This window comes from Aegilops tauschii, chromosome 7 (assembly GCF_002575655.3).
Source record: "Aegilops tauschii subsp. strangulata cultivar AL8/78 chromosome 7, Aet v6.0, whole genome shotgun sequence".
NCBI classification, from domain to species: domain Eukaryota; kingdom Viridiplantae; phylum Streptophyta; class Magnoliopsida; order Poales; family Poaceae; genus Aegilops; species Aegilops tauschii.
The window spans coordinates 481,117,277-481,137,351 of NC_053041.3; the positions used below are offsets into that span (position 1 = coordinate 481,117,277).

Genomic DNA, 20,075 nt, shown 5'->3' on the forward strand with positions numbered 1-20,075 from the left:
GCTCTGGAGAGGGGAATCCGTCGTCGTCGTCATCATCAACCATCCTCCATCACCAATTCCATGATGCTCACCGCCGTGCGTGAGTAATTTCATCGTAGGCATGCTTGACGGTGATGAGTTGGATGAGATTTATCATGTAATCGAGTTAGTTTTGTTAGGGTTTGATCCTTAATATCCATTATGTTCTGAGATTGATGTTGCTATGACTTTGCTATGCTTAATGCTTGTCACTAGGGCCCGAGTGCCATGAGTTCAAATTTGAACCTATTATGTTTTCATGAATATATGTGAGTTATTGATCCTATCTTGCAAGTCAATAGTCACCTACTATATGTTATGATCCGACAACCCCGAAGTGACAATAATCGGGACCACTCCCGGTGATGACCATAGTTTGAGGAGTTCATGTATTCACTAAGTGTTAATGCTTTGGTCCGGTACTCTATTAAAAGGAGGCCTTAATATCCCTTAGTTTCCAATAGGACCGTGCTGCCACGGGAGGGTAGGACAAAAGATGTCATGCAAGTTCTTTTCCATAAGCACGTATGACTATATTCGGAATACATGCCTATATTACATTGATGAACTGGAGCTAGTTCTGTGTCACCCTATGTTATAACTATTGCATGAGGAATCGCATCCGACATAATTATCCATCACTGATCTATTGCCTATGAGTTTTTCACATATTGATCTTTGCTTAGTTACTTTTCCGCTGCCACTGTTACGATTACTACAAAAACTGCTATTGTTACTTTTGCCACCGTTACTGTTAGTTCCATACTACTTTGCTACTAAATACTTTGCTGCAGATATTAAGTCTTCTAGGTGTGGTTGAATTGACAATTCAGCTGCTAATACTTGAGAATATTGTTTGGCTCCCCTTGTGTCGAATCAATAAATTTGGGTTGAATACTCTACCCTCGAAAACTGTTGCGATCCCCTATACTTGTGGGTTATCAGCTGCACACCGCCGCCGTCGGTGAGAGTCAGGAGAGGGGAGAGAGAGCGGTGAGGGTAATAACTGCCGACGCTTCGGGAAGCAACGCGGCTTCTCGAGGGTGGCTCCTTGCGTGCAGTCCCCGTCGCCCACGTGCCTCGCTCGGGTATGGCTCTCAAGAAACTGTCGATTCGAGCGGGCCTCACGAGACAGCCCAGAGGTGTTTTAAACTTCGTGCGATGTAGGCCCAATAGTGTATGTTGGCAACCAAACAACCCAGTTTTTTCTCGCGCGGGCCTGGTTGGACCTTATGCAGGCAACCAAACGCGCCCCATCAGCTACTCACCAATTTATTGCACCTTTTTTGGCTGATCTGGAACTATTGCCAAAGGAGAATGTACGGCAGCAAGGTACATCAGTGAGCGTACCTACAAAACCTAAGGCGCCTTAACAGGGCTTCGCCAAGATTCATGTGGATGTTGCGATATTAGAAACCATGTCCGGGGAGCAGCAGTTGTTGTGTGCTGTGATGAGACTGGCAATTTCATTGGAAGCTCGGCCTTGGTGATTGCAGGAATAGTGGTTGTCGCGACACTTGAGGCCATAGCATGTCGGGAAGGTTTAGCGCTCGCCGAGAACTTGCTACTGAACAACTTTGTCATAGTCTTTGATTCAAAGCAAGTGATCAATGACATTGCCAAGTAGTCCCGTGGAGAGTATGGAGCAATCATCTCGGAGATCAACCAAGGAGCAACATTTTTTAATTGTAATTTCTTTTTTGAAGGTAGAGCATCTAATATGGATGCGGATAGGTTAGTCAAGTTTGCACATTCTCTTGATCAGGGGCGACATGTCTGGCTAGGGCAACCTCATGATCCGATTTGTATTCCATGTCGTATGGACTTTGAGTAATAAAGCTTGGTTTAACCAAAAAAAACTATCCCACGAACGCTCACCACATCGCCAACCTCACGCGCCACTGGTGCATATAACTGCGGCGCCCCACCCCCCGACTCTGTCCTCAGCTAGCCCAGTCGCTCCTCTTCCTTCTCTTTTCCAGCTCCCGCTCTCATCTCATCTCGGCCTTCGGCTTCGCGCGCATGCGCATGTCACTCGCCGTGCGCAAACGCAAACCGATCGAGCTAAGCTAGCGAGTGATCGAACTCGCTCGCCGCCCACAGTCTAGCGCTACTTACGCGCGCAGCCCTCCTCCGATCGCGCGCGATGGAGCGGGTGTGGGACTCGGGGCGGCGGATGAGCCGGAGCATCAGCCGCGGCATGGGGGCGGAGAACTGGGGAGTCGACGAGGCGTTCCTGCACGGCGGCGGCGGGAGCAGGGCCAGCGCCGACGACGACGAAGAGGCGCTGCGCTGGGCCGCCATCGAGCGCCTGCCCACCTACAGCCGCATGAGGACCGCCATATTCTCGGCCGAGGCGCCCGCACAAGGCAAGCAGCAGCAGCAGTACAAGGAGGTGGACGTGCGGAGGCTCGACGTCAGCGATCGGCACGAGTTCATCGAGCGCGTCTTCCGCGTCGCCGACGAGGACAACCAACGCTTCCTCCAGAAGCTGCGCGACCGCATCGACAGGTACGTTACTCCGCTCAGCGCGGTGCAGTCCCCCTGCTTCATCAAGTTACCTTGTAACTTCATTTTTTTCTTTTTTTGACAATAACTTCATTTTTTCCCCTTCGATTAGTAACTTCAAAAACATTACTACGTAATCCACCTGAGCAACGCGTTTGCAGTTACTCATTTTGTCGTTCATATTCGTGTGCTACTAAGTACAGTACATTTTTTGTTTTGTTTTTGCGAATGACTAAGTACAAGTGCGTGAGAACAAAGTTCATGGCATCAGCACATCAACTGTTTTTTTGTGACTAATCTTCGAACTTCAATTTTTATTATTATTGAACTGTTAGAACTTTAATTTTTGGCATCCAACAGAATGAGTGCAGTCTCTTTTTTGTTGAGCAGTTTTAATATGATCCCTCTTACCATGTAAGAGGTAGAGTAGATCTGAACACAGTTCAATCAAAATCGCTTACATACACGAGCATACAATCATTCATATGAATGCACGCACGTATATACTACCCCTATGAGCATCTCCGGGAAAGTGAGCCGGCATAGCATCTTGAGATTTTACGAAGTCACCACAGAGGTCTCGCAGTCGACGGGAACATCTCCTCCCACTGAATGAACATCGCCGGAAGCCTAAAATAAATTCAGGGATATTGCGAGCACCAATGTTAAGTCTAGAACTTGAACCCCGGTGGGTTGTGGATACCACTGCCCTCCTAATCATCCAGCCACAGGTATTCACAAAAAAAAAATCCAACCACAGATTGGTTCACAATCTAAACGGTTGGTTTTATTAGGACGCTAATAACGCCCACATGTATGGTGGGAGCAACACCCGCCCACACGCCTTATAACCCACAAATTGCGCCACGTCACCGCATGCATGTATGTGGGAATCTTTTTGGATTTCCACTTCTTAAAATGTTTTATCTTTTAAATGGAAAATCCGATTGAAGATCCGTTTTCACCATTAAATCCATCGCGACGAGATCTTCGAAACTAGATCTCATATCAATATGTTTCCACGACTTTTTTTTGGTTCAAAGGTGCCATGTCTATTGCACATGAATTACAAAGATGTTTACACTGAAGTTGCTGTGATATGTTTCAGCTATTTTTTTCTTCTACCTTTAAAAGTAAATTTTGACATATTATAAAATGGGGAATTAAGAAACTAGACTTGCCACATAAACTAAAATTTTCATGGTGAATTACTTAAATTTGACATGAAACATGCACTTAAATTTGCTGTGGTTCATACAAAAAATAATTTCTATGGTCAAAGTACTGGAATTGCCATGGTCAAAATACTAAAATTGCCATGATCTATAAACTAAATTTGCCATGATGGATTACTAAAAATTGGCATGATCTATGCATTAAATTTGTCGTGGTTAATTACTAAAAATTGCCATGGTCAATTAATAAAAATCGCCGTAAAAAGTAGTTGAAAATACAACGGTAGCTTTAAATCTAGAAGAAAACAATAGATAAAACATGTCATGTCAACTTTAGTGTAAACACTATGGCAACTACAGTGTAAATATCATGGCAACTTTTGGCAAAAAAATAATTCGTCGAAACATATCAACATGGGATCTAGTTTTTGAAGATCTCGTCGAGACGGGTTTAATGGTGAAAACAGATTTTTAATTAGATTTTTTAATTAGGAGATAAAACATTTTTAAGCCGAATACCAAAAAAAATCCTGCTGATGTCATCTGTTGTGACGTGGCAAAAATGTATGGTAATGGAGGCGTTTGGGCCATGTTACATTGTGCCACACGTGTGGGCGTTAAACTTTCCATTTTATTAAATGATGGGGCAAGTAATTAGCATGTGTAAACTAAGAAGGCAACAGTCAGTCATCTCTTACTCTGAGAAAATCACATGAAAAAAGTCCCTTCTCTTGAATCAGTCATCTCTTACCTTGAGAAAATGACAGGAAAAAAGTCTCTTCTCTTGAATCAGTCATCTCTTACCATGAGAAAATCACAGGAAAAAGTATCTTCTCTTGAATCTCTCATCCCAATTTGATCGCATGTTATGTCATTCTACTTAACCATGTCTCGTTTGTTTTATGAAGTTCATCGTTTTGCACAACAAGGCTAACCACTGCGATGGCATGTCTCATTTTGTTTTCCGACAAAAAAATGATAGCAGGTCTCGTTTGTTTGACGAAGTTCGTCGTTTTAATTAACCACCGAAGTGTTCTATTTTTAACGACTAGAGGATACCCCGCGCGTTGCTGCGGGAAGTGATTGATAAAAATTTGGGTTGATAACATGAGAACTAAAATTGAAAATACATATGACTTATGCAACAATATTTATTGAGTATAAGTAGGATAATTGAATGGAAAATATTTTTTCAAGTATGGTTGAATGTTATGGTGGGTCTTCCCCCATGCATGATTGCATGCTGAGGTGGGTCTTATCCCATTCATATTAATATGGTGAGGTGGCATGCTTGCATGTGTTAAGATAAATAAATTAGTGGGGATAACTCTCTTATGTATATAGGATTAGTACATTATGGAAAGAATAAATTTATTCCTTTTTTTAGGGATTCATTCCTATTTAATACTGTATCACATTATTCTCTAGCATCGCAATAACTGCAACATTTAATGGCTCTGATCGCACAAATTAAGAATGCAATAACTTCCTTTTCCTCACTTTTAATCACATAAAGTAGTAATGCGGTGATTTCTATTTCGGACGCTCTATATATGGTTATGGTAGTAATATCTTTACGATTTTCCTATCCTAACACTTACTATAACCATATATAGAGTGTAACCAAATATAAATGGTTTTCCTATCCTAACACTTAATATGTTACCCACGCTCTATATATGGTCTGTAACTTAATCTAATTTTGCATTATATCAACTATAGAAGTAGTTAGTAGTATTGAACCCGATATTCATCATCCTAACTTTCAAATTTTCAAAATTCGGTCATGGCTCCACCACTTCAAAATTGGTTACACAAGTACTGCTGCAGTTACACAAGTACAACGTTGCGTGCTCATTTGGATTTTTATCACCGTTGTGTGAACTATGATGTAGCTGCGGGGGGAAATAGTAACATAAATACTTTCCTTTTCTCATGTGACACATAAAATATAATCATTCACCCACATGATTAAATAGATTAGTATTCGTGCTCAGTCATAGTGGTAATTAAATTGATAACACTAATGCAAAGCCCACACCTTACTGCATGTATTATCATATTTTTATGTTTAATGAAATATCCACGTATATAGTTTACATTTTTAGCGGAATTACAAAGTTCAAATGTTGTTGATGTTGAAATATTAGTTTGTGGTACATTAGTATTTTTTTTTTCTTGTATAGTTAAGGCATTTTTAACGATCATGTCTTTTAGGATGTTACGAACTGAATTTTGTATCTTGTTAGTCTAGTAATAATTGCACTATTTCCTTTTTTTTCTAATATGCCGTTCTGTGAAGCGATATGTTTTCATTAGGGAACGTGTCTTTCCTCATATATACATGACTATTCGTAGACCCAATTGTAACAATTGATAGATCCTCGATTTAATGTTAATGTGTAACAGTTGTTCTATTTAGAGTGACGTGGCTTATTATGACTTAGTTTTAGAAAAGAGAAAGGTTTGCAAGGGGGAAAATCCGAGCTGAAAATCATCGCACATCCATGCAGGGTGGGCATCAAGCTCCCAACAGTGGAGGTGCGGTTTGAGCGGTTGACGGTGCAGGCGCAGTGCCAAGTAGGTAGCCGCGCGTTGCCGACGCTGTTGAACACGACGCGCAACATCGTGGAGGGTGCCTTGGGCCTCCTCGGCATGCGGTTAGGTCGGCAGGCGACTCTCACCATCCTCAAGGACATCTCTGGCACCGTCCGGCCCTCGAGGATGACGCTGTTGTTAGGACCGCCATCATCAGGGAAGACCACTCTATTGTTGGCCCTGGCCGGCAAGCTGGACCCGTCGCTGAGGTGCAACGGCGAGGTGGCCTACAACGGATACCCGCTGGACAAGTTTGTGCCACAGAAGACGGCAGCGTACATCAGCCAGACTGACGTGCATGTCGGCGTGATGACCGTCAAGGAGACACTTGAATTCTCGGCCAGGTGCCAGGGCGTCGGCACCAAATACGGTAAGTACACCGACCTTCCATTCACCGACTTCATGGCCTTGATGGCTTGGCATTTGGACAAGTGGTGGCAAATGATTAAGGATTGTAACGATGGGGAAAAATATATTCGGATGCAGATCTCCTAACCGAGCTGGCGAGGAGGGAGAAGGAGGCCGACATCCGTCCCGAGCCGGAGGTTGACCTCTTTATGAAGGTACTAGCGCATATGCCCGTGCGTTGCAACGGGAGATAAAATAATATGCAGTTAAAGTCAATAAGAATTTTATATGCAAACAAAACCCTGTGTGCACACAAAAAAGGAGCATTTAGCTTCTCGGTTTTGCCGCATGTGAAGGATTCAATCCGCTATTTTTGCATTTATTGATCGAGGGCATTTAAGAGTTTTGTTACGTCATCGTATGCCGGAGAAGGCCCATGAGTTATTCAATCTACTCTTACTTTCAGTCCTTTCAATCAAGGGGATTTTAAGGTATGAAGTTTCTGAATATTCTAGGAAACATAAACAATTTTTTAATCCTGAACTTTTTTTTGAAAATTATGTACTTTCTGAAAATTCACAAACATTTTCTGAAAACTCTAACTTTTTTTATAGAACATGAACATTAGTTGAATTTGTGAACATTTTTTTAAAACGGGAACATGTGTTGAAAATTCATAAGATTTTTAGAAAGTGTGTATCTTTTATACATGAACATTATTTTTAATTTTGAAAATTTCACTAAAACCTGAATATTTTTGTAATTTCGAGCATTTTTTGAGCTACCATTTTCTTTTTAGAAATCTTGAATAATTTTGAAAAATAATATTTAAAAAAAAGTCAACTTTTTGCAAGTTTCGAATACTATTCAAAGTAGCAAAAAATATTAGAATTCTGAACGTTTTGAGAATTTTTAATTTATGAAATAAATTTAAAAGAAAAATAAACTTGGAAAGGGAAAAAGAGATAGGGAATGGAGAATAAAAATAGAAGTAAAACACAGAAAAAAAAAGGAAAATGGGCCGGCCCATTATTCGTTGTCCTGTGCGAAACCCTGACTATTTGTCGCCCTATGGGGAAAATAGAGTTTTCCCAGCTGCGTGGGCAGAAAAATAAGTGGGCTGGCTTCACTGAGCCACAGCTCACGGCCCGCGTACGAAAATTCATTTTCTAGCAGACAAACGCATAAGAATTTAGTACCACCTCGGGTAGAAAAAAACTATTTTCGTCGGTGAACAGATGAATTTTTTTGAGAAATGCACCTTGCTTTATTAGTAGGTATAGGCATAGATTAAAGTAGTTAACATCTTGACACGGATGGTCTTCTCTTTGGAGTCTAGTCTACCGGAAAGGCTCGTAGACATTTAGTTTCGAAATATTGTTACCGCGCTGCAGACACAAATAGTATTGAGTTACCAATTTAATGTCCAGAGAAATTTTGGTAATAAGTTAAACAAAAGTATTTAATGAAAATAATATCTCAAGTTGATTATTATATTGTTTTGTCTCTCTCTTATTTAGTTAGGCCCATCTAAAAAAACACTTGTATCCATCTAGAATTCTTTAAAAATGGGTTCAATATTTAGGAATAGAGAAAGCCACATGTCCAATAGTTATATGCACGTCGTGCCTTTCACTTTCTCTGTTCAATTTTAATCCAACTACCAACAGTGCTACCTTTAGTTAACTAGTAGGTGCGTTGCGGTGGAACTTCTATCAAACTTTGGGGAGATGTTGTGTGAGGAAGGAAGAATCTAAGATGCATATTGCAACAGTTGGCATATGTATGCATAATATGCATGCAACTAATTGAATGGACATATATAGGTGCGATGGTAGTAATAGTATTTTATTGTAGTTTGAAGCCTCAAGTGCTTGATACATAAGGAAAACAAAGAGGTTTTGGATCCAATGGTTGTGTCAGATTATTCGGTAAACATGTGAGAACTTTAGTCTTCAGCCAATATGGCATGCCGTACATATAGGCAAGATGGAGGTTCTATATATGGCACATTTAATAGATAAGGGATAACTTATTGTAGCACCTGAATATGTTAAGACTTGAGACTGTAGAAGCTGCAACACAAAAACCATACCAAATAGATCAATAACACAATTCAGAGAAAAGTAATATAGTGAAAACAAAAAGGAAATATCAAAACAACTAGCTAGCTAGCTGCAGTCACCACCAATAGCGATGCTGCAGAAGAGTTATTCCATTGCTTGACCGATGGAGTTTACAATACTCCCTCCATTCTAAAATATAGTGCGCCTGCGCTTCCTGAGGTCCAACTTTGATCATAAATTTAACCAACGAGACCGACTGCAGCAGGAGAAAAAATTATATAATTGAAAACTTCTTTTGAATACGAATTCACTAGTATAATTTTTGCTCCCGCCGCAGTCGGTCTTATTGGTTAAATTTATGGTCAAAGTTTAAGCACAGAAATAAAAGAAGCACTACATTTTGGAACGGAGGGAGTATGTTGTATAGTTAGGACCTAGAAACACAAATGGAAATACACGATGTCCATGTTCTGCGTTCAGACTTCAGAGTGTTATCGGCTGGTTCAGGTAGACTAATCCTGGATACCAAATTTGTCTCCTTGGGTATTTCATTGAACATGAATGGTGCAACCTTCCAATTCATTCAAGGATACACTAATTCAGCAGCAAGATTGTATAATTGTAGAAACGCAGTGAGAAACGGCAGATGCTAAAGGAAGCAAATCTCAAATCTCCCGTTGTTGTACTAATCCTATACAATTTTAGAAACATTCAAACCAAGGAAAATTTGGAACTCTAGTAGGAAACATCACTAGTGGAAGGCAGCTATTTAGGAATAGATGATTCTCCACACACCACACCACATGCATGAGATACCAAATTGACGATTTGATGGACATACATGACTTGCCGATGTAGCATGTTTGGAAAAAATCTAGATAGTTGGTTGGAGTACCTATTTAGAAATGGAGGATGACACTTGTTTCGTTAGATGGTTGACAAAAATGAAGCATCCTATGAAATGAACTTATTTAAATCATCTGTAATACTAGTAGGCTAATAGCCCAACCATGATTTGCTTCCAAGCATACATGTTCTGCATCATGCACTTCAGTGATCTATTTATTATCTCCAGGGCACTTCAATGGAAGGAGTTGAGAGCAGCCTTCAGATAGACTACACCCTCAGGGTACGCCTTTTTTATTACAACAACTTTAGCATTTTTCTTTAAAGCTATTTTAAAGTGCATTATGATTTTTCTAAAGTTTACGGGGCAACTATGCAAACTCAGATTATCTGAACTACAAGCTACATAACTTTCTTCTCATGTTTCTCCTGTGCGTGTCCAAATACAAATATTTCAACTTGTATATGGCGTATTATTAACCAATAACTTTCACATTTCAGCCTCAAGCACTTCAACAACAATGCAAATGCATCATTCTAAAACTGGAATTTGAAATCTAGACATTGTTTATATATATATAGGGATTGACTATTCGTCACCCTGGGTGAGGAATAGTTATTCTTCACCCCCTCTATTTTAACACAAATGCACCTAATTTTACATCTCGTAAATTTTGTCCTATTTCAGACGTAAAAAGAGAACGTAAGAAAATATATAATCCTGTAAAAAATATTTATGTTACGTAAAATTACAAATGTAAAAACATAGTGTAAAATATACATAAAATACAATTTTTTTGGTCATAGGACATATATTTTTGTTTTCTTATGTCAAATTTTACATAGTGAATTTTCCATATACAAATAGTTACATTCATATATATTTCGACGTCAATGCACTATATTTTTATGTTTCGTAAATTTTATCTTATTTCATACGTAAAAAGAGAACGTAAGAAAATATGTACTCATCGTAAAAAATATTTTATGTTACGTAAAATTACGAACGTAAAAATATAGTGTAAAACATACATAAAATGCGATATTTCTGGTCTTATAAGCTATTTTTTGTTTTCTTATACCAAATTTTACATAGTGAATCAATATGAATGTAACTATTTATATTCCAAACGTAATTTATTTATGAAGTGATCGTAAAGTTACCTCGGGTGAAGAATAACTTATTCTGCATCCTGCGTGACGAATAGTATATATATTATGTTGAATTACTCGCAAAATTGAAACATACTTCTAGTTTACATATTAGTAGTCTATAAATTCTTAGACTACGTAGGACGGTCATGGTGGTCATCGTCGGGATTCTCCTTCTTTCGCTATTCCAGCTTGGCCTGGTAGACGGTGCAATAGAGGGGGCTTGGGTGCGAGACTTCGGTGTGGCAAGATCCCAATCCAGTCAGGTGGGAAGCTCATTCTCGTCCTTGGCTTTGACACGGAAATTGGTGGTGGTCTCCCATTCCGGACAGTTTGGTGGGTCCCATTACACACAAGTGGCGATCTCCTTCTCAGCCTCAGCCTTGATGGTGTCCATCTCCACAACGACCTTGGTTGCGTCGTCCAGGCCATGCAGGTCGTGGGTTCTCATCAAAGTCACATGCATAGGAATCGACAAGGGGGGAGGAAGCCATAATGAGTGGACGAGCCAAGCCTCCGTAGAGAGAGGCTACAGGGGCGCACTGGCATGGTGTTGTCATCAACTGGGAGGGGGTGCTATGTCTATCTTCGTGCAAGGTGCGGCCTCATCAAAGTTAGGGAGAGGTGGGGTGCAGGAAGCCTATACGACCACACATATGAACCACATGATAGTGTGAGAGAGGAGGCGTCTCGGTGACATGCATGAACCAAAGACGAAGGCGACCTTGGATTTGGGGGCGAACGAAGGGAGGAGACATCAGGCAATGTGAGAGGTGTTAGCGTTTTATAGACGTAGGCGACAGACAACTGAAAATGAGGGGGTAATGTAAAAATGGGGCATTTTGGACACGAAAAGGAAGGGAGGATGGGAAACTAAGGCAATGCGGGCACGAAACATGAAGGTCGCACGATATGTGTTTTATGACACAGTCGACAAGGAGATTTTTCTACCATGCACATGTTATCATGTGGTGCATGTATCCATCGTCCGTAGTTACTTTGAAATTCATGCTACTTTATTAGTTGATGTACAAAAATTGTTTCAAACTGATTTGTTAGCTTATTTTCTAGTTTTTTAACACAGTACAGACACAAGCGCTCATACATACGCGCATACACTCATCTCTATGAACACACACATGCACACCCTATCCCTATAAGCACCTTCGAGAGACTAAGCCGGCATATCATTTTGAGATTGACGAAGTCACCGTAATCACCTCGTCGTCGACGGGAACATCCCCTCCCACTGAAAGTGCATCGCCGGAAATCCTGAAATAAATCTAGGAATAATGCGAGCACCGGGACTTGAACCCTGGTAGGGTGAAGATACCATCGTCCCTCTAACCATCGAACATAGGTTGGTTCGCAGCTTATTTTCTAGTTTTAAAGTGTGTCATCATGTTTCATTGTATACCAAAAAAAAGAGTGCAATTATACATGACCATAGAATGAGGAGAAAAACCTAATGAATATTTTGAAACAACACAAATATTGAAAACAGCCGAAAAAGTAGCATGAATCTCAAAGCAACCACATAAGATGAATGGATGAACAGGATATCCTATGCACGGTAGAATTGCTTTTGTCCGATCAAAGACACTATTGACGCTTGCGTCGAGGAGCTCGGTGAAGCTGAAACTTTCTTTCAGCCATAGTCTCATGTTTAGTTTCTCTAGAAAAAGAGTCTCATATTTAGGGTGTACTCTAGAAGTCCCCACCCTCTAAACATAAAGGCTAGAGCTAGTTTTTAAATTTTTAGTGAGAGCGCATTATTTTTGTTTTGCCCATTTTCGTTGCCATTTCCTTCAGATAATGGAAAACTCTGCTTGTTTCAGCTTTAACTGGCTTCGAATAATCCGCGAATTCGCTCCATTGGCAGAATCAACTATGTCGCCAAATAGTACATCTGAACGTGCTTGAGACAATTGCATTAAAAGTGGCTTGAACCTAGAGTTAAATCCACTACCAAAGTTGATTTTAAATACTTCTTTTGTACTACTGTATCACGGAGGGGATAGCTGTTTGTTTCAGCATCTTGCTGCCTGGAGCTGAAACAGACAGGGTCGAAGAACGACGCCCCGGCTTGCTGCACTAGCCAGCGCATTGCTATCGCCACCAGGTCACCAACGCCACACCACCATGCGTCGATCACGGCGGTTCTCCCAGAGCTGGATACGCGCGTATGGAACGCCGGACCACGCTCGAGGTCGAGGCACCACGAGGCCCGCGGCCGAAGACCGAAGCCCGCCGGCGGCCTCGTCGCAGGATGCCGGCGAGGCACAGAGCAGCCTCTGGCGAAACGAGCTCCCCTCGAAGGCAGCGCGAGATGCCATCCACTCACTCGTCCTGACGATGCCCAATTGCCAATGGCATGGCCGGATCAGCACAGCGCGCCTGCGACTGAGATCATGACATGCCCGTCGCCTGTTTGCTTTTATGCCCAGCCAAAACCACTGCTTTTCCTGCATGCCGGGTAACAGCTGCTTTCAAGCCATGAACCCTGGTTTGACGCGGGTTAACGAATGACTTTAAAGAAATGAAAATTTACCGTGATTACCTTGACAGCGATGGACGTGGACGTGACAACGAAATGTTTTTTTTTACTGAATTTGTTATTTTTGTTTTTGCTGGGAGCAGATATTGGGGTTGGACATATGCGCGGACACCATCGTTGGTGACCAGATGCAGAGGGGCATATCCGGTGGCCAGAAGAAGCGCGTCACCACCGGTAATCTCATCATCGTCGTGTCATGCTTATCTCATCATTTTGCACATGCGCATGCAAAATGACTGAAGAAGGTTGAGCTGCTGCTTCCAGCATTGGTTTCTTTCCTTTTAGAGGCCACTAAGGGGAGAGAAGCGCGAATGGACGTCAATTTGGATCTAGGCGGAAATTAGAAGTCCCTCCTGAAAGGAGTTTGCTAAACATGTTGGTCTTTCTAGACTATTTGGTTTAGGTCACCATACGGTTTCTTCAGGCGTACGAACGACCGCCACGATCCAACTTCTAGATCAACTAATCTCGACACTGACATGCTAGAGCTTCTTGCCTGTTCTTTTAGGCTTTAGCAGCAGCCTATGCCATAGAATTACCATGTGATGACAATTTACTGAGTTACTAAAATTAACTGACCAGAAGTCCAGGGAATAACATATGTCCGAAAATGTTTATGGGGATTTAACATTACGGGCAGGTTGCAGTTTACGTATGTTGCCACTTGTTAACTGATCATTCTTGCATGACGAGTTTTCCGGCATGTTCTGCTTTTCTAGAAACAAGACAGACCCATTACATATTTTGTTTTCAAATTGTATGTTATATTTCTTCTTTATGGAAGGATATTGCTTCTACCAATTTTCTAAGAAAAGAAAATACATTCCATATAATTGAAGCCAAAAGTACAATCCGGGAAGCAGATTGTTTTTTAGCTTAGAAATGTATACCAATGCGAAAGCAACAATTTCAAATCATTTCATGCGGATTTTGTGTTGAGGGGTCAATTGTTGGTGTCATCATGAGATTGCTTGTTATCAAACTGTATTAATTTCTTAATTAAAAAGCTAGAGCATCTGCCAGGTTCCTTGAAAATAGTAATGTTAATTACAATTATTATTATTATTATTATTATTACTACTACTACTACTATTATAGTGATAGAGTAATAATAAATGATTGATGAATTAGAGAAATTTCGAAACATTGCCAGGATGCATGTTTTTGAAATAATTTTGCTCATTCACATTTGCAGGAGAAATGATTGTCGGTCCGACAAAGGTGCTATTCATGGATGAGATATCAACTGGGTTGGACAGCTCCACCACCTTCCAGATTGTCAAATGTCTGCAGCAGATTGTGCATTTGGGCGAGGCCACGATCCTCATGTCCCTCCTCCAGCCAGCCCCTGAGACCTTTGAACTCTTTGATGACATCATCCTCCTGTCAGAAGGCCAGATTGTTTATCAGGGACCCCGTGATTATGTCCTTGAATTCTTTGAGTCCTGCGGCTTTCACTGCCCAGAGCGCAAGGGCACCGCAGACTTTCTTCAGGAGGTAACGTCAAGCAGTAGCCTAGTTATTACTATGTTCCTGAAAATTCCATGTCAATTATTATTTTTGAAGGGATGAATGTTCCACTTTATGATATAAATGAAAGCGTTGTATCTGTCTAATTCTCAGGTCACATCAAAGAAGGATCAGGAGCAGTACTGGGCTGACAGGCAGAGGCCGTACCGATATATTTCAGTCTCGGAATTTGCCCAGAGGTTTAAGAGGTATGATATTGGGCTACAACTCAAGAACCATCTCTCGGTGCCATTTGACAAGAGCCGCAGCCATCAGGCTGCCCTTGTCTTCTCCAAGCACTCGGTGTCAACTCAAGAGCTCCTCAAGGTATCCTTTGAGAAGGAGTGGCTCCTCATAAAGCGCAATTCGTTTTTTTACATCTTCAAGACCATACAGGTGGGCATGATTTTCCTGTCCATATCGCCACTTCTTAAAATCCACAATGCAGAGGACTTGACATTATTTCTCGGTGAACTCTGAAGCTCATCATTGTAGCCCTTATCGCGTCAACGGTATTTCTAAGGACCCAGATGCACACAAGGAATTTGGATGATGGTTTTGTCTACATTGGAGCATTGATTTTTACTCTGGTTGTGAACATGTTCAATGGTTTTGCTGAGCTCTCTTTGACCATCACAAGGTTGCCTGTCTTCTACAAGCACCGGGACCTCCTCTTCTACCCTGCTTGGATATTCACACTACCGAATGTCGTTCTCACAATCCCATTTTCAATTATCGAAACCACAGTCTGGGTGGTTGTCACATACTACACTATGGGATTTGCCCCAGAAGCTGACAGGTACATATCGAGTAGACAACACTTTGTTAGGTGAATCAGGAACTATCACTTTTGTGACCCCTAAATTGCAATCTTTGTCCGCAGGTTTTTCAAGCAGTTGCTACTTGTGTTCTTGATCCAGCAGATGGCTGCTGGGCTTTTCAGAGCAATTGCTGCACTGTGCAGATCCATGATTATTGCTCAAACCGGAGGAGCCTTGTTCCTTCTCTTCTTCTTTTCCCTTGGAGGCTTTCTTCTGCCAAAAGGTCGATTACTTATCTTGTTCATTTTCACTTCACACTGACTTCTGCAGATCAGTGCTGCAGCTTTGCTGACTAGTCCTTCGCTCTCCATTGTTAACAGACTTCATCCCAAAATGGTGGACCTGGGGTTATTGGATTTCACCGCTGGTGTATGGATATAATGCTCTAGTAGTGAATGAATTCTATGCTACTCGATGGATGGACAAGTTTGTAACGGTTAGCTCATTGCAGCACTGATCTTTCACTGATTGAGGTGTATGCTTTTCTAACAAGCTGTGTTAAAAAAATGCTGATAGGACAAGAATGGTGTTTCCAAAAGACTAGGTATAGCTATGCTAGAAGGCACAAACATCTTTACTGACAAAAACTGGTTCTGGATTGGAGCAGCAGGGCTGTTAGGTTTCACAATCTTCTTCAATGTGCTCTTCACTATGTCCCTCGCGTATCTGAATCGTAAGTGTTGGAACATTAATCTAAGTGAACCCTGAATTCTGATAATAATTTCTTTATCGGTATGTGACCCACTTACTCTTTGCTTGTTAGCCTTGGGCCAACCACAAGCTGTTATATCTGAAGAAACTGCAAAGGAAGCAGAAGGCAATGGCCTCCCAAGAGAGGCAGTTAGCAATGATAGTACAAGAAGAAATGGCAGGATGAAATCGCAGGATGGTTCCAGTAATAGTAAGCAATTCTGACTGAACTCATATGTAAATGTGACAGAATAAGTAAAAATTTCTAAAATTGATGAATAAAACTGTAACTATTTCAGAGGAAATGGGTGAGATGAGACCTATGACTCGTTTGGGCAATAGTTCATCAAATGCGATTTCACGAGTCAAGTCCATTGGCAGAAATGATTCTTCTCCAAGAAGAGGAATGGTTCTTCCATTCTCCCCTCTATCCATGTGTTTTGAGGATGTGAACTACTATGTCGACATGCCTGCAGTGAGCACACTTATGCACATTTTTTTTCCAGAATTCTTTTCCTTCAATGTTGTCATGTTATTATCTTAACTTCCATCTCAGTTTAAAATCTGGAATATTTCTGAGCACTTTTTTTTATCTATATAGGAAATGAAACAAAGAGTGACGGATGATAGGCTCCAATTGTTACGTGGCGTTACTGGATCATTTAGACCAGGAATGCTAACAGCGCTCATGGGAGTCAGTGGAGCTGGAAAGACGACTCTTATGGATGTTTTAGCTGGAAGAAAGACTGGTGGTTATATTGAAGGAGATGTCAGAATTTCTGGTTATCCAAAAAACCAAACAACATTTGCAAGGATTTCTGGTTATTGTGAGCAAAATGATATCCATTCACCTCAGGTCACGATTAGAGAATCTCTTATATACTCTGCCTTCTTGCGTCTTCCTGAAAAGATCGGAGATCAAGATATCACTGATGATATCAAGATAGTAAGTCATGTCTTTTTGCCTCTCGGAATGCCTATATCTGTAGCTGTTTCTCAAGTTATATTGGAATATCAAATCTTTGCTACTTCAACGAGTTGAATAAAAAGTTTCATATGCTTGTTATAATCAGTGTATATAGCTCTTGGATCTTGGTGTAAGTTAATTAGATGTTTGAGATTTGATAAATATGTCAAGAAACGTTCATGTAACTTGGAAATTTTTGTTTGCTTTATCAAGCAAGTATCTTACATGTTTCTATGGTTTCAGCAATTTGTTGATGAAGTTATGGAGCTAGTGGAGCTTGACAATCTGAAGTATGCTTTAGTCGGCCTGCCAGGAATTTCAGGGCTTTCAACAGAGCAAAGAAAGAGGTTAACTATAGCTGTGGAGCTTGTCGCAAATCCATCGATCATCTTCATGGATGAACCAACATCAGGTCTTGATGCAAGAGCAGCAGCAATTGTTATGAGAACAGTGAGGAACACTGTTGACACTGGACGGACTGTGGTTTGCACAATCCACCAGCCAAGCATTGACATCTTTGAAGCTTTTGATGAGGTGACTACTGAACATAGAAAAATAATTTTAAGCAGTAGTTCAACTTATCAGCATCTAAGCGATAACTCGTGATCTTTTCTGCAGTTGCTATTACTGAAAAGAGGAGGCCAGGTGATATACTCTGGGAAACTGGGTCTCAACTCACAGGAAATGGTCGAATACTTTGAGGTACAGATAATTTCACACGATGATGATCTCTTTTGCAGTGGGAGATATCATATAAATAACTAAAATCAAATTTTTTTCTCTAATCTTATGTTCAATGCTACTAGGCAATTCCTGGAGTGCCTAAAATCAAAGATAAGTACAATCCTGCAACATGGATGCTTGAGGTCAGTTCAGTTGCTGCAGAAGTACGCTTAAACATGGATTTTGCTGACTACTACAAGACTTCGGATCTGTTTAAGTAAGCAAAACATGTTCTTTGTCGCATGGGCCTCTAATGCTTTTCTCAAAGCGTATAATCGAGATACAACTTGATGTAACAAAATTCTTATGGAATACCCTGGCTGTATTTCTAGGAAAAACAAGGCATTGGTTAACCGGCTAAGTCAACCAGAACCAGGAACATCAGATCTGTATTTTCCTACAGAATATTCTCAATCCATTATAGGGCAGTTCAAAGCCTGCCTCTGGAAGCATTGGCTGACCTATTGGCGCAGTCCAGATTACAACCTCGTCAGATTTTCCTTCACTTTGTTCACAGCCTTGCTGCTCGGCTCCATCTTTTGGAAGATCGGCAGCAATATGTAAGTATTGTACTTATCTTCATCTTTGATTCCTTAAACCTAATGTATCAGCATCTGAATTTTTGGTGCTTTGTGATGCAGCGGAGATGCCAATACTCTTAGAATGGTCATTGGAGCAATGTATACAGCAGTGATGTTTGTCGGCATCAACAACTGTTCAAGCGTTCAGCCAATTGTTTCAATCGAGAGAACAGTTTTCTACCGAGAGAGGGCTGCTGGGATGTACTCTGCAATGCCCTATGCCATTGCTCAGGTAAGAAAATAGTAAAACTGAAAAGCTAAAGTAGCAAGATTGTCATTGGCTTCTTCAGGTATCTCAAGCCTTGTGTGTTGCTTCAGGTTGTCATGGAGATACCTTATGTCTTCGTCCAAGCCTCGTATTACACCCTTATCATATACGCGATGATGGGCTTCCAGTGGACGGTTGCCAAGTTCTTCTGGTTCTTCTTCGTCTCCTACTTTTCCTTCCTCTACTTCACCTACTATGGGATGATGACTGTATCAATATCACCAAACCATGAGATTGCAGCCATCTTCGCCGCAGCTTTCTATTCCCTCTTCAACCTTTTCTCTGGATTCTTCATCCCAAGACTGGTAAGTTCTGTTTCTTGATTAGAATATTGTTGCAATCCCTTCTCTTTCATAAGACCAATTACTTAGTTTCCTCTTACTTTGTTCAGAAAATACCCAAATGGTGGATCTGGTACTACTGGATTTGCCCATTGGCATGGACAGTTTATGGGCTCATAGTGACACAATATGGAGACCTGGAAGAGACCATCTCTGTACCAGGCCAATCAGACCAGACAATCAGTTACTACATAACTCATCATTTTGGATACCACAGGAGCTTCATGGCGGTCGTTGCACCGGTGCTTGTGCTCTTTGCAGTGTTCTTCGCGTTCATGTATGCTCTCTGCCTCAAGAAGTTGAGCTTCCAACAACGATAGTAGGAACTGAAAGCCAACAGACAAGATCTCGGAAGGCAATATGGCTGATTTTTTCCGGAACCAACTCCTCTTTTGTACTTCCATGTTTGCCGGTGTAAGTATGGATGTAGTTTTTTTTTTTTGGATTACAAATAGATACACAAATATGGTGAGGACGCACACAACCTTCCAGGCTTGTAAGAGCAACTCTTGCAGGTTCTGTACAATCCCATTCTGTATAATGACTTTAGAGTGCACTGTAAAATATTTTTAGAGACCTTGGAGTGCTGCTAGATCCAGATTCCGCAAAACTACAGTCTATAAAATTTCTTACATTTGGAACCCACTAGTAGTGAGTCTCCGTTTCCTCACCTCCTCTTCCGCTTCACTCTCTCTGACCCCGCCCCATTACCGCAACGGCGGTAGCACGGGCATGCCGGGGACACCGTCGTGTCCTGTAGGAGCCGCGCATGGCCATATTGACATCCGCTCGCACGTTTTCACCGGATGTGGCTTCACGAAGAAAATCTACTTCCGGAGCCCCAAATGCGGCTAGAAGCGGAAAAAAATCTTGTACGACCGGGTCGCACGCAACCGATCGGGAGACC

General features: G+C 41.3%; 1 protein-coding gene across 1 annotated transcript; it reads left to right on the forward strand.

Moving 5' to 3' along the window:
• Positions 1-1,989: 1,989 nt before the first annotated feature.
• On the forward strand, positions 1,990-19,809 carry LOC109768575 (ABC transporter G family member 42). Its single transcript, XM_020327313.2, has 21 exons — positions 1,990-2,529; positions 6,215-6,669; positions 6,786-6,862; positions 9,789-9,842; positions 13,352-13,442; positions 14,464-14,765; positions 14,892-15,173; positions 15,260-15,576; positions 15,661-15,821; positions 15,919-16,034; positions 16,115-16,271; positions 16,362-16,499; positions 16,588-16,763; positions 16,890-17,234; positions 17,499-17,789; positions 17,874-17,957; positions 18,062-18,195; positions 18,311-18,538; positions 18,620-18,791; positions 18,878-19,132; positions 19,219-19,809. Exons 1-21 carry the CDS (start codon positions 2,165-2,167, stop codon positions 19,486-19,488), a joined length of 4,470 nt encoding a protein of 1,489 aa, XP_020182902.1. The 5' UTR covers positions 1,990-2,164; the 3' UTR covers positions 19,489-19,809.
• Positions 19,810-20,075: the final 266 nt, after the last annotated feature.

Excerpts from the sequence above, each read along its gene's own strand:
- LOC109768575 (XM_020327313.2), top strand. The coding sequence starts at position 2,165 with ATGGAGCGGGTGTGGGACTCGGGGCGGCGGATGAGCCGGAGCATCAGC. Across the intron at positions 15,174-15,259 it reads ACATCTTCAAGACCATACAG|CTCATCATTGTAGCCCTTAT; the intron begins GTGGGCATGATT and ends TGAACTCTGAAG. Across the intron at positions 16,500-16,587 it reads GCAGGATGGTTCCAGTAATA|AGGAAATGGGTGAGATGAGA; the intron begins GTAAGCAATTCT and ends TAACTATTTCAG.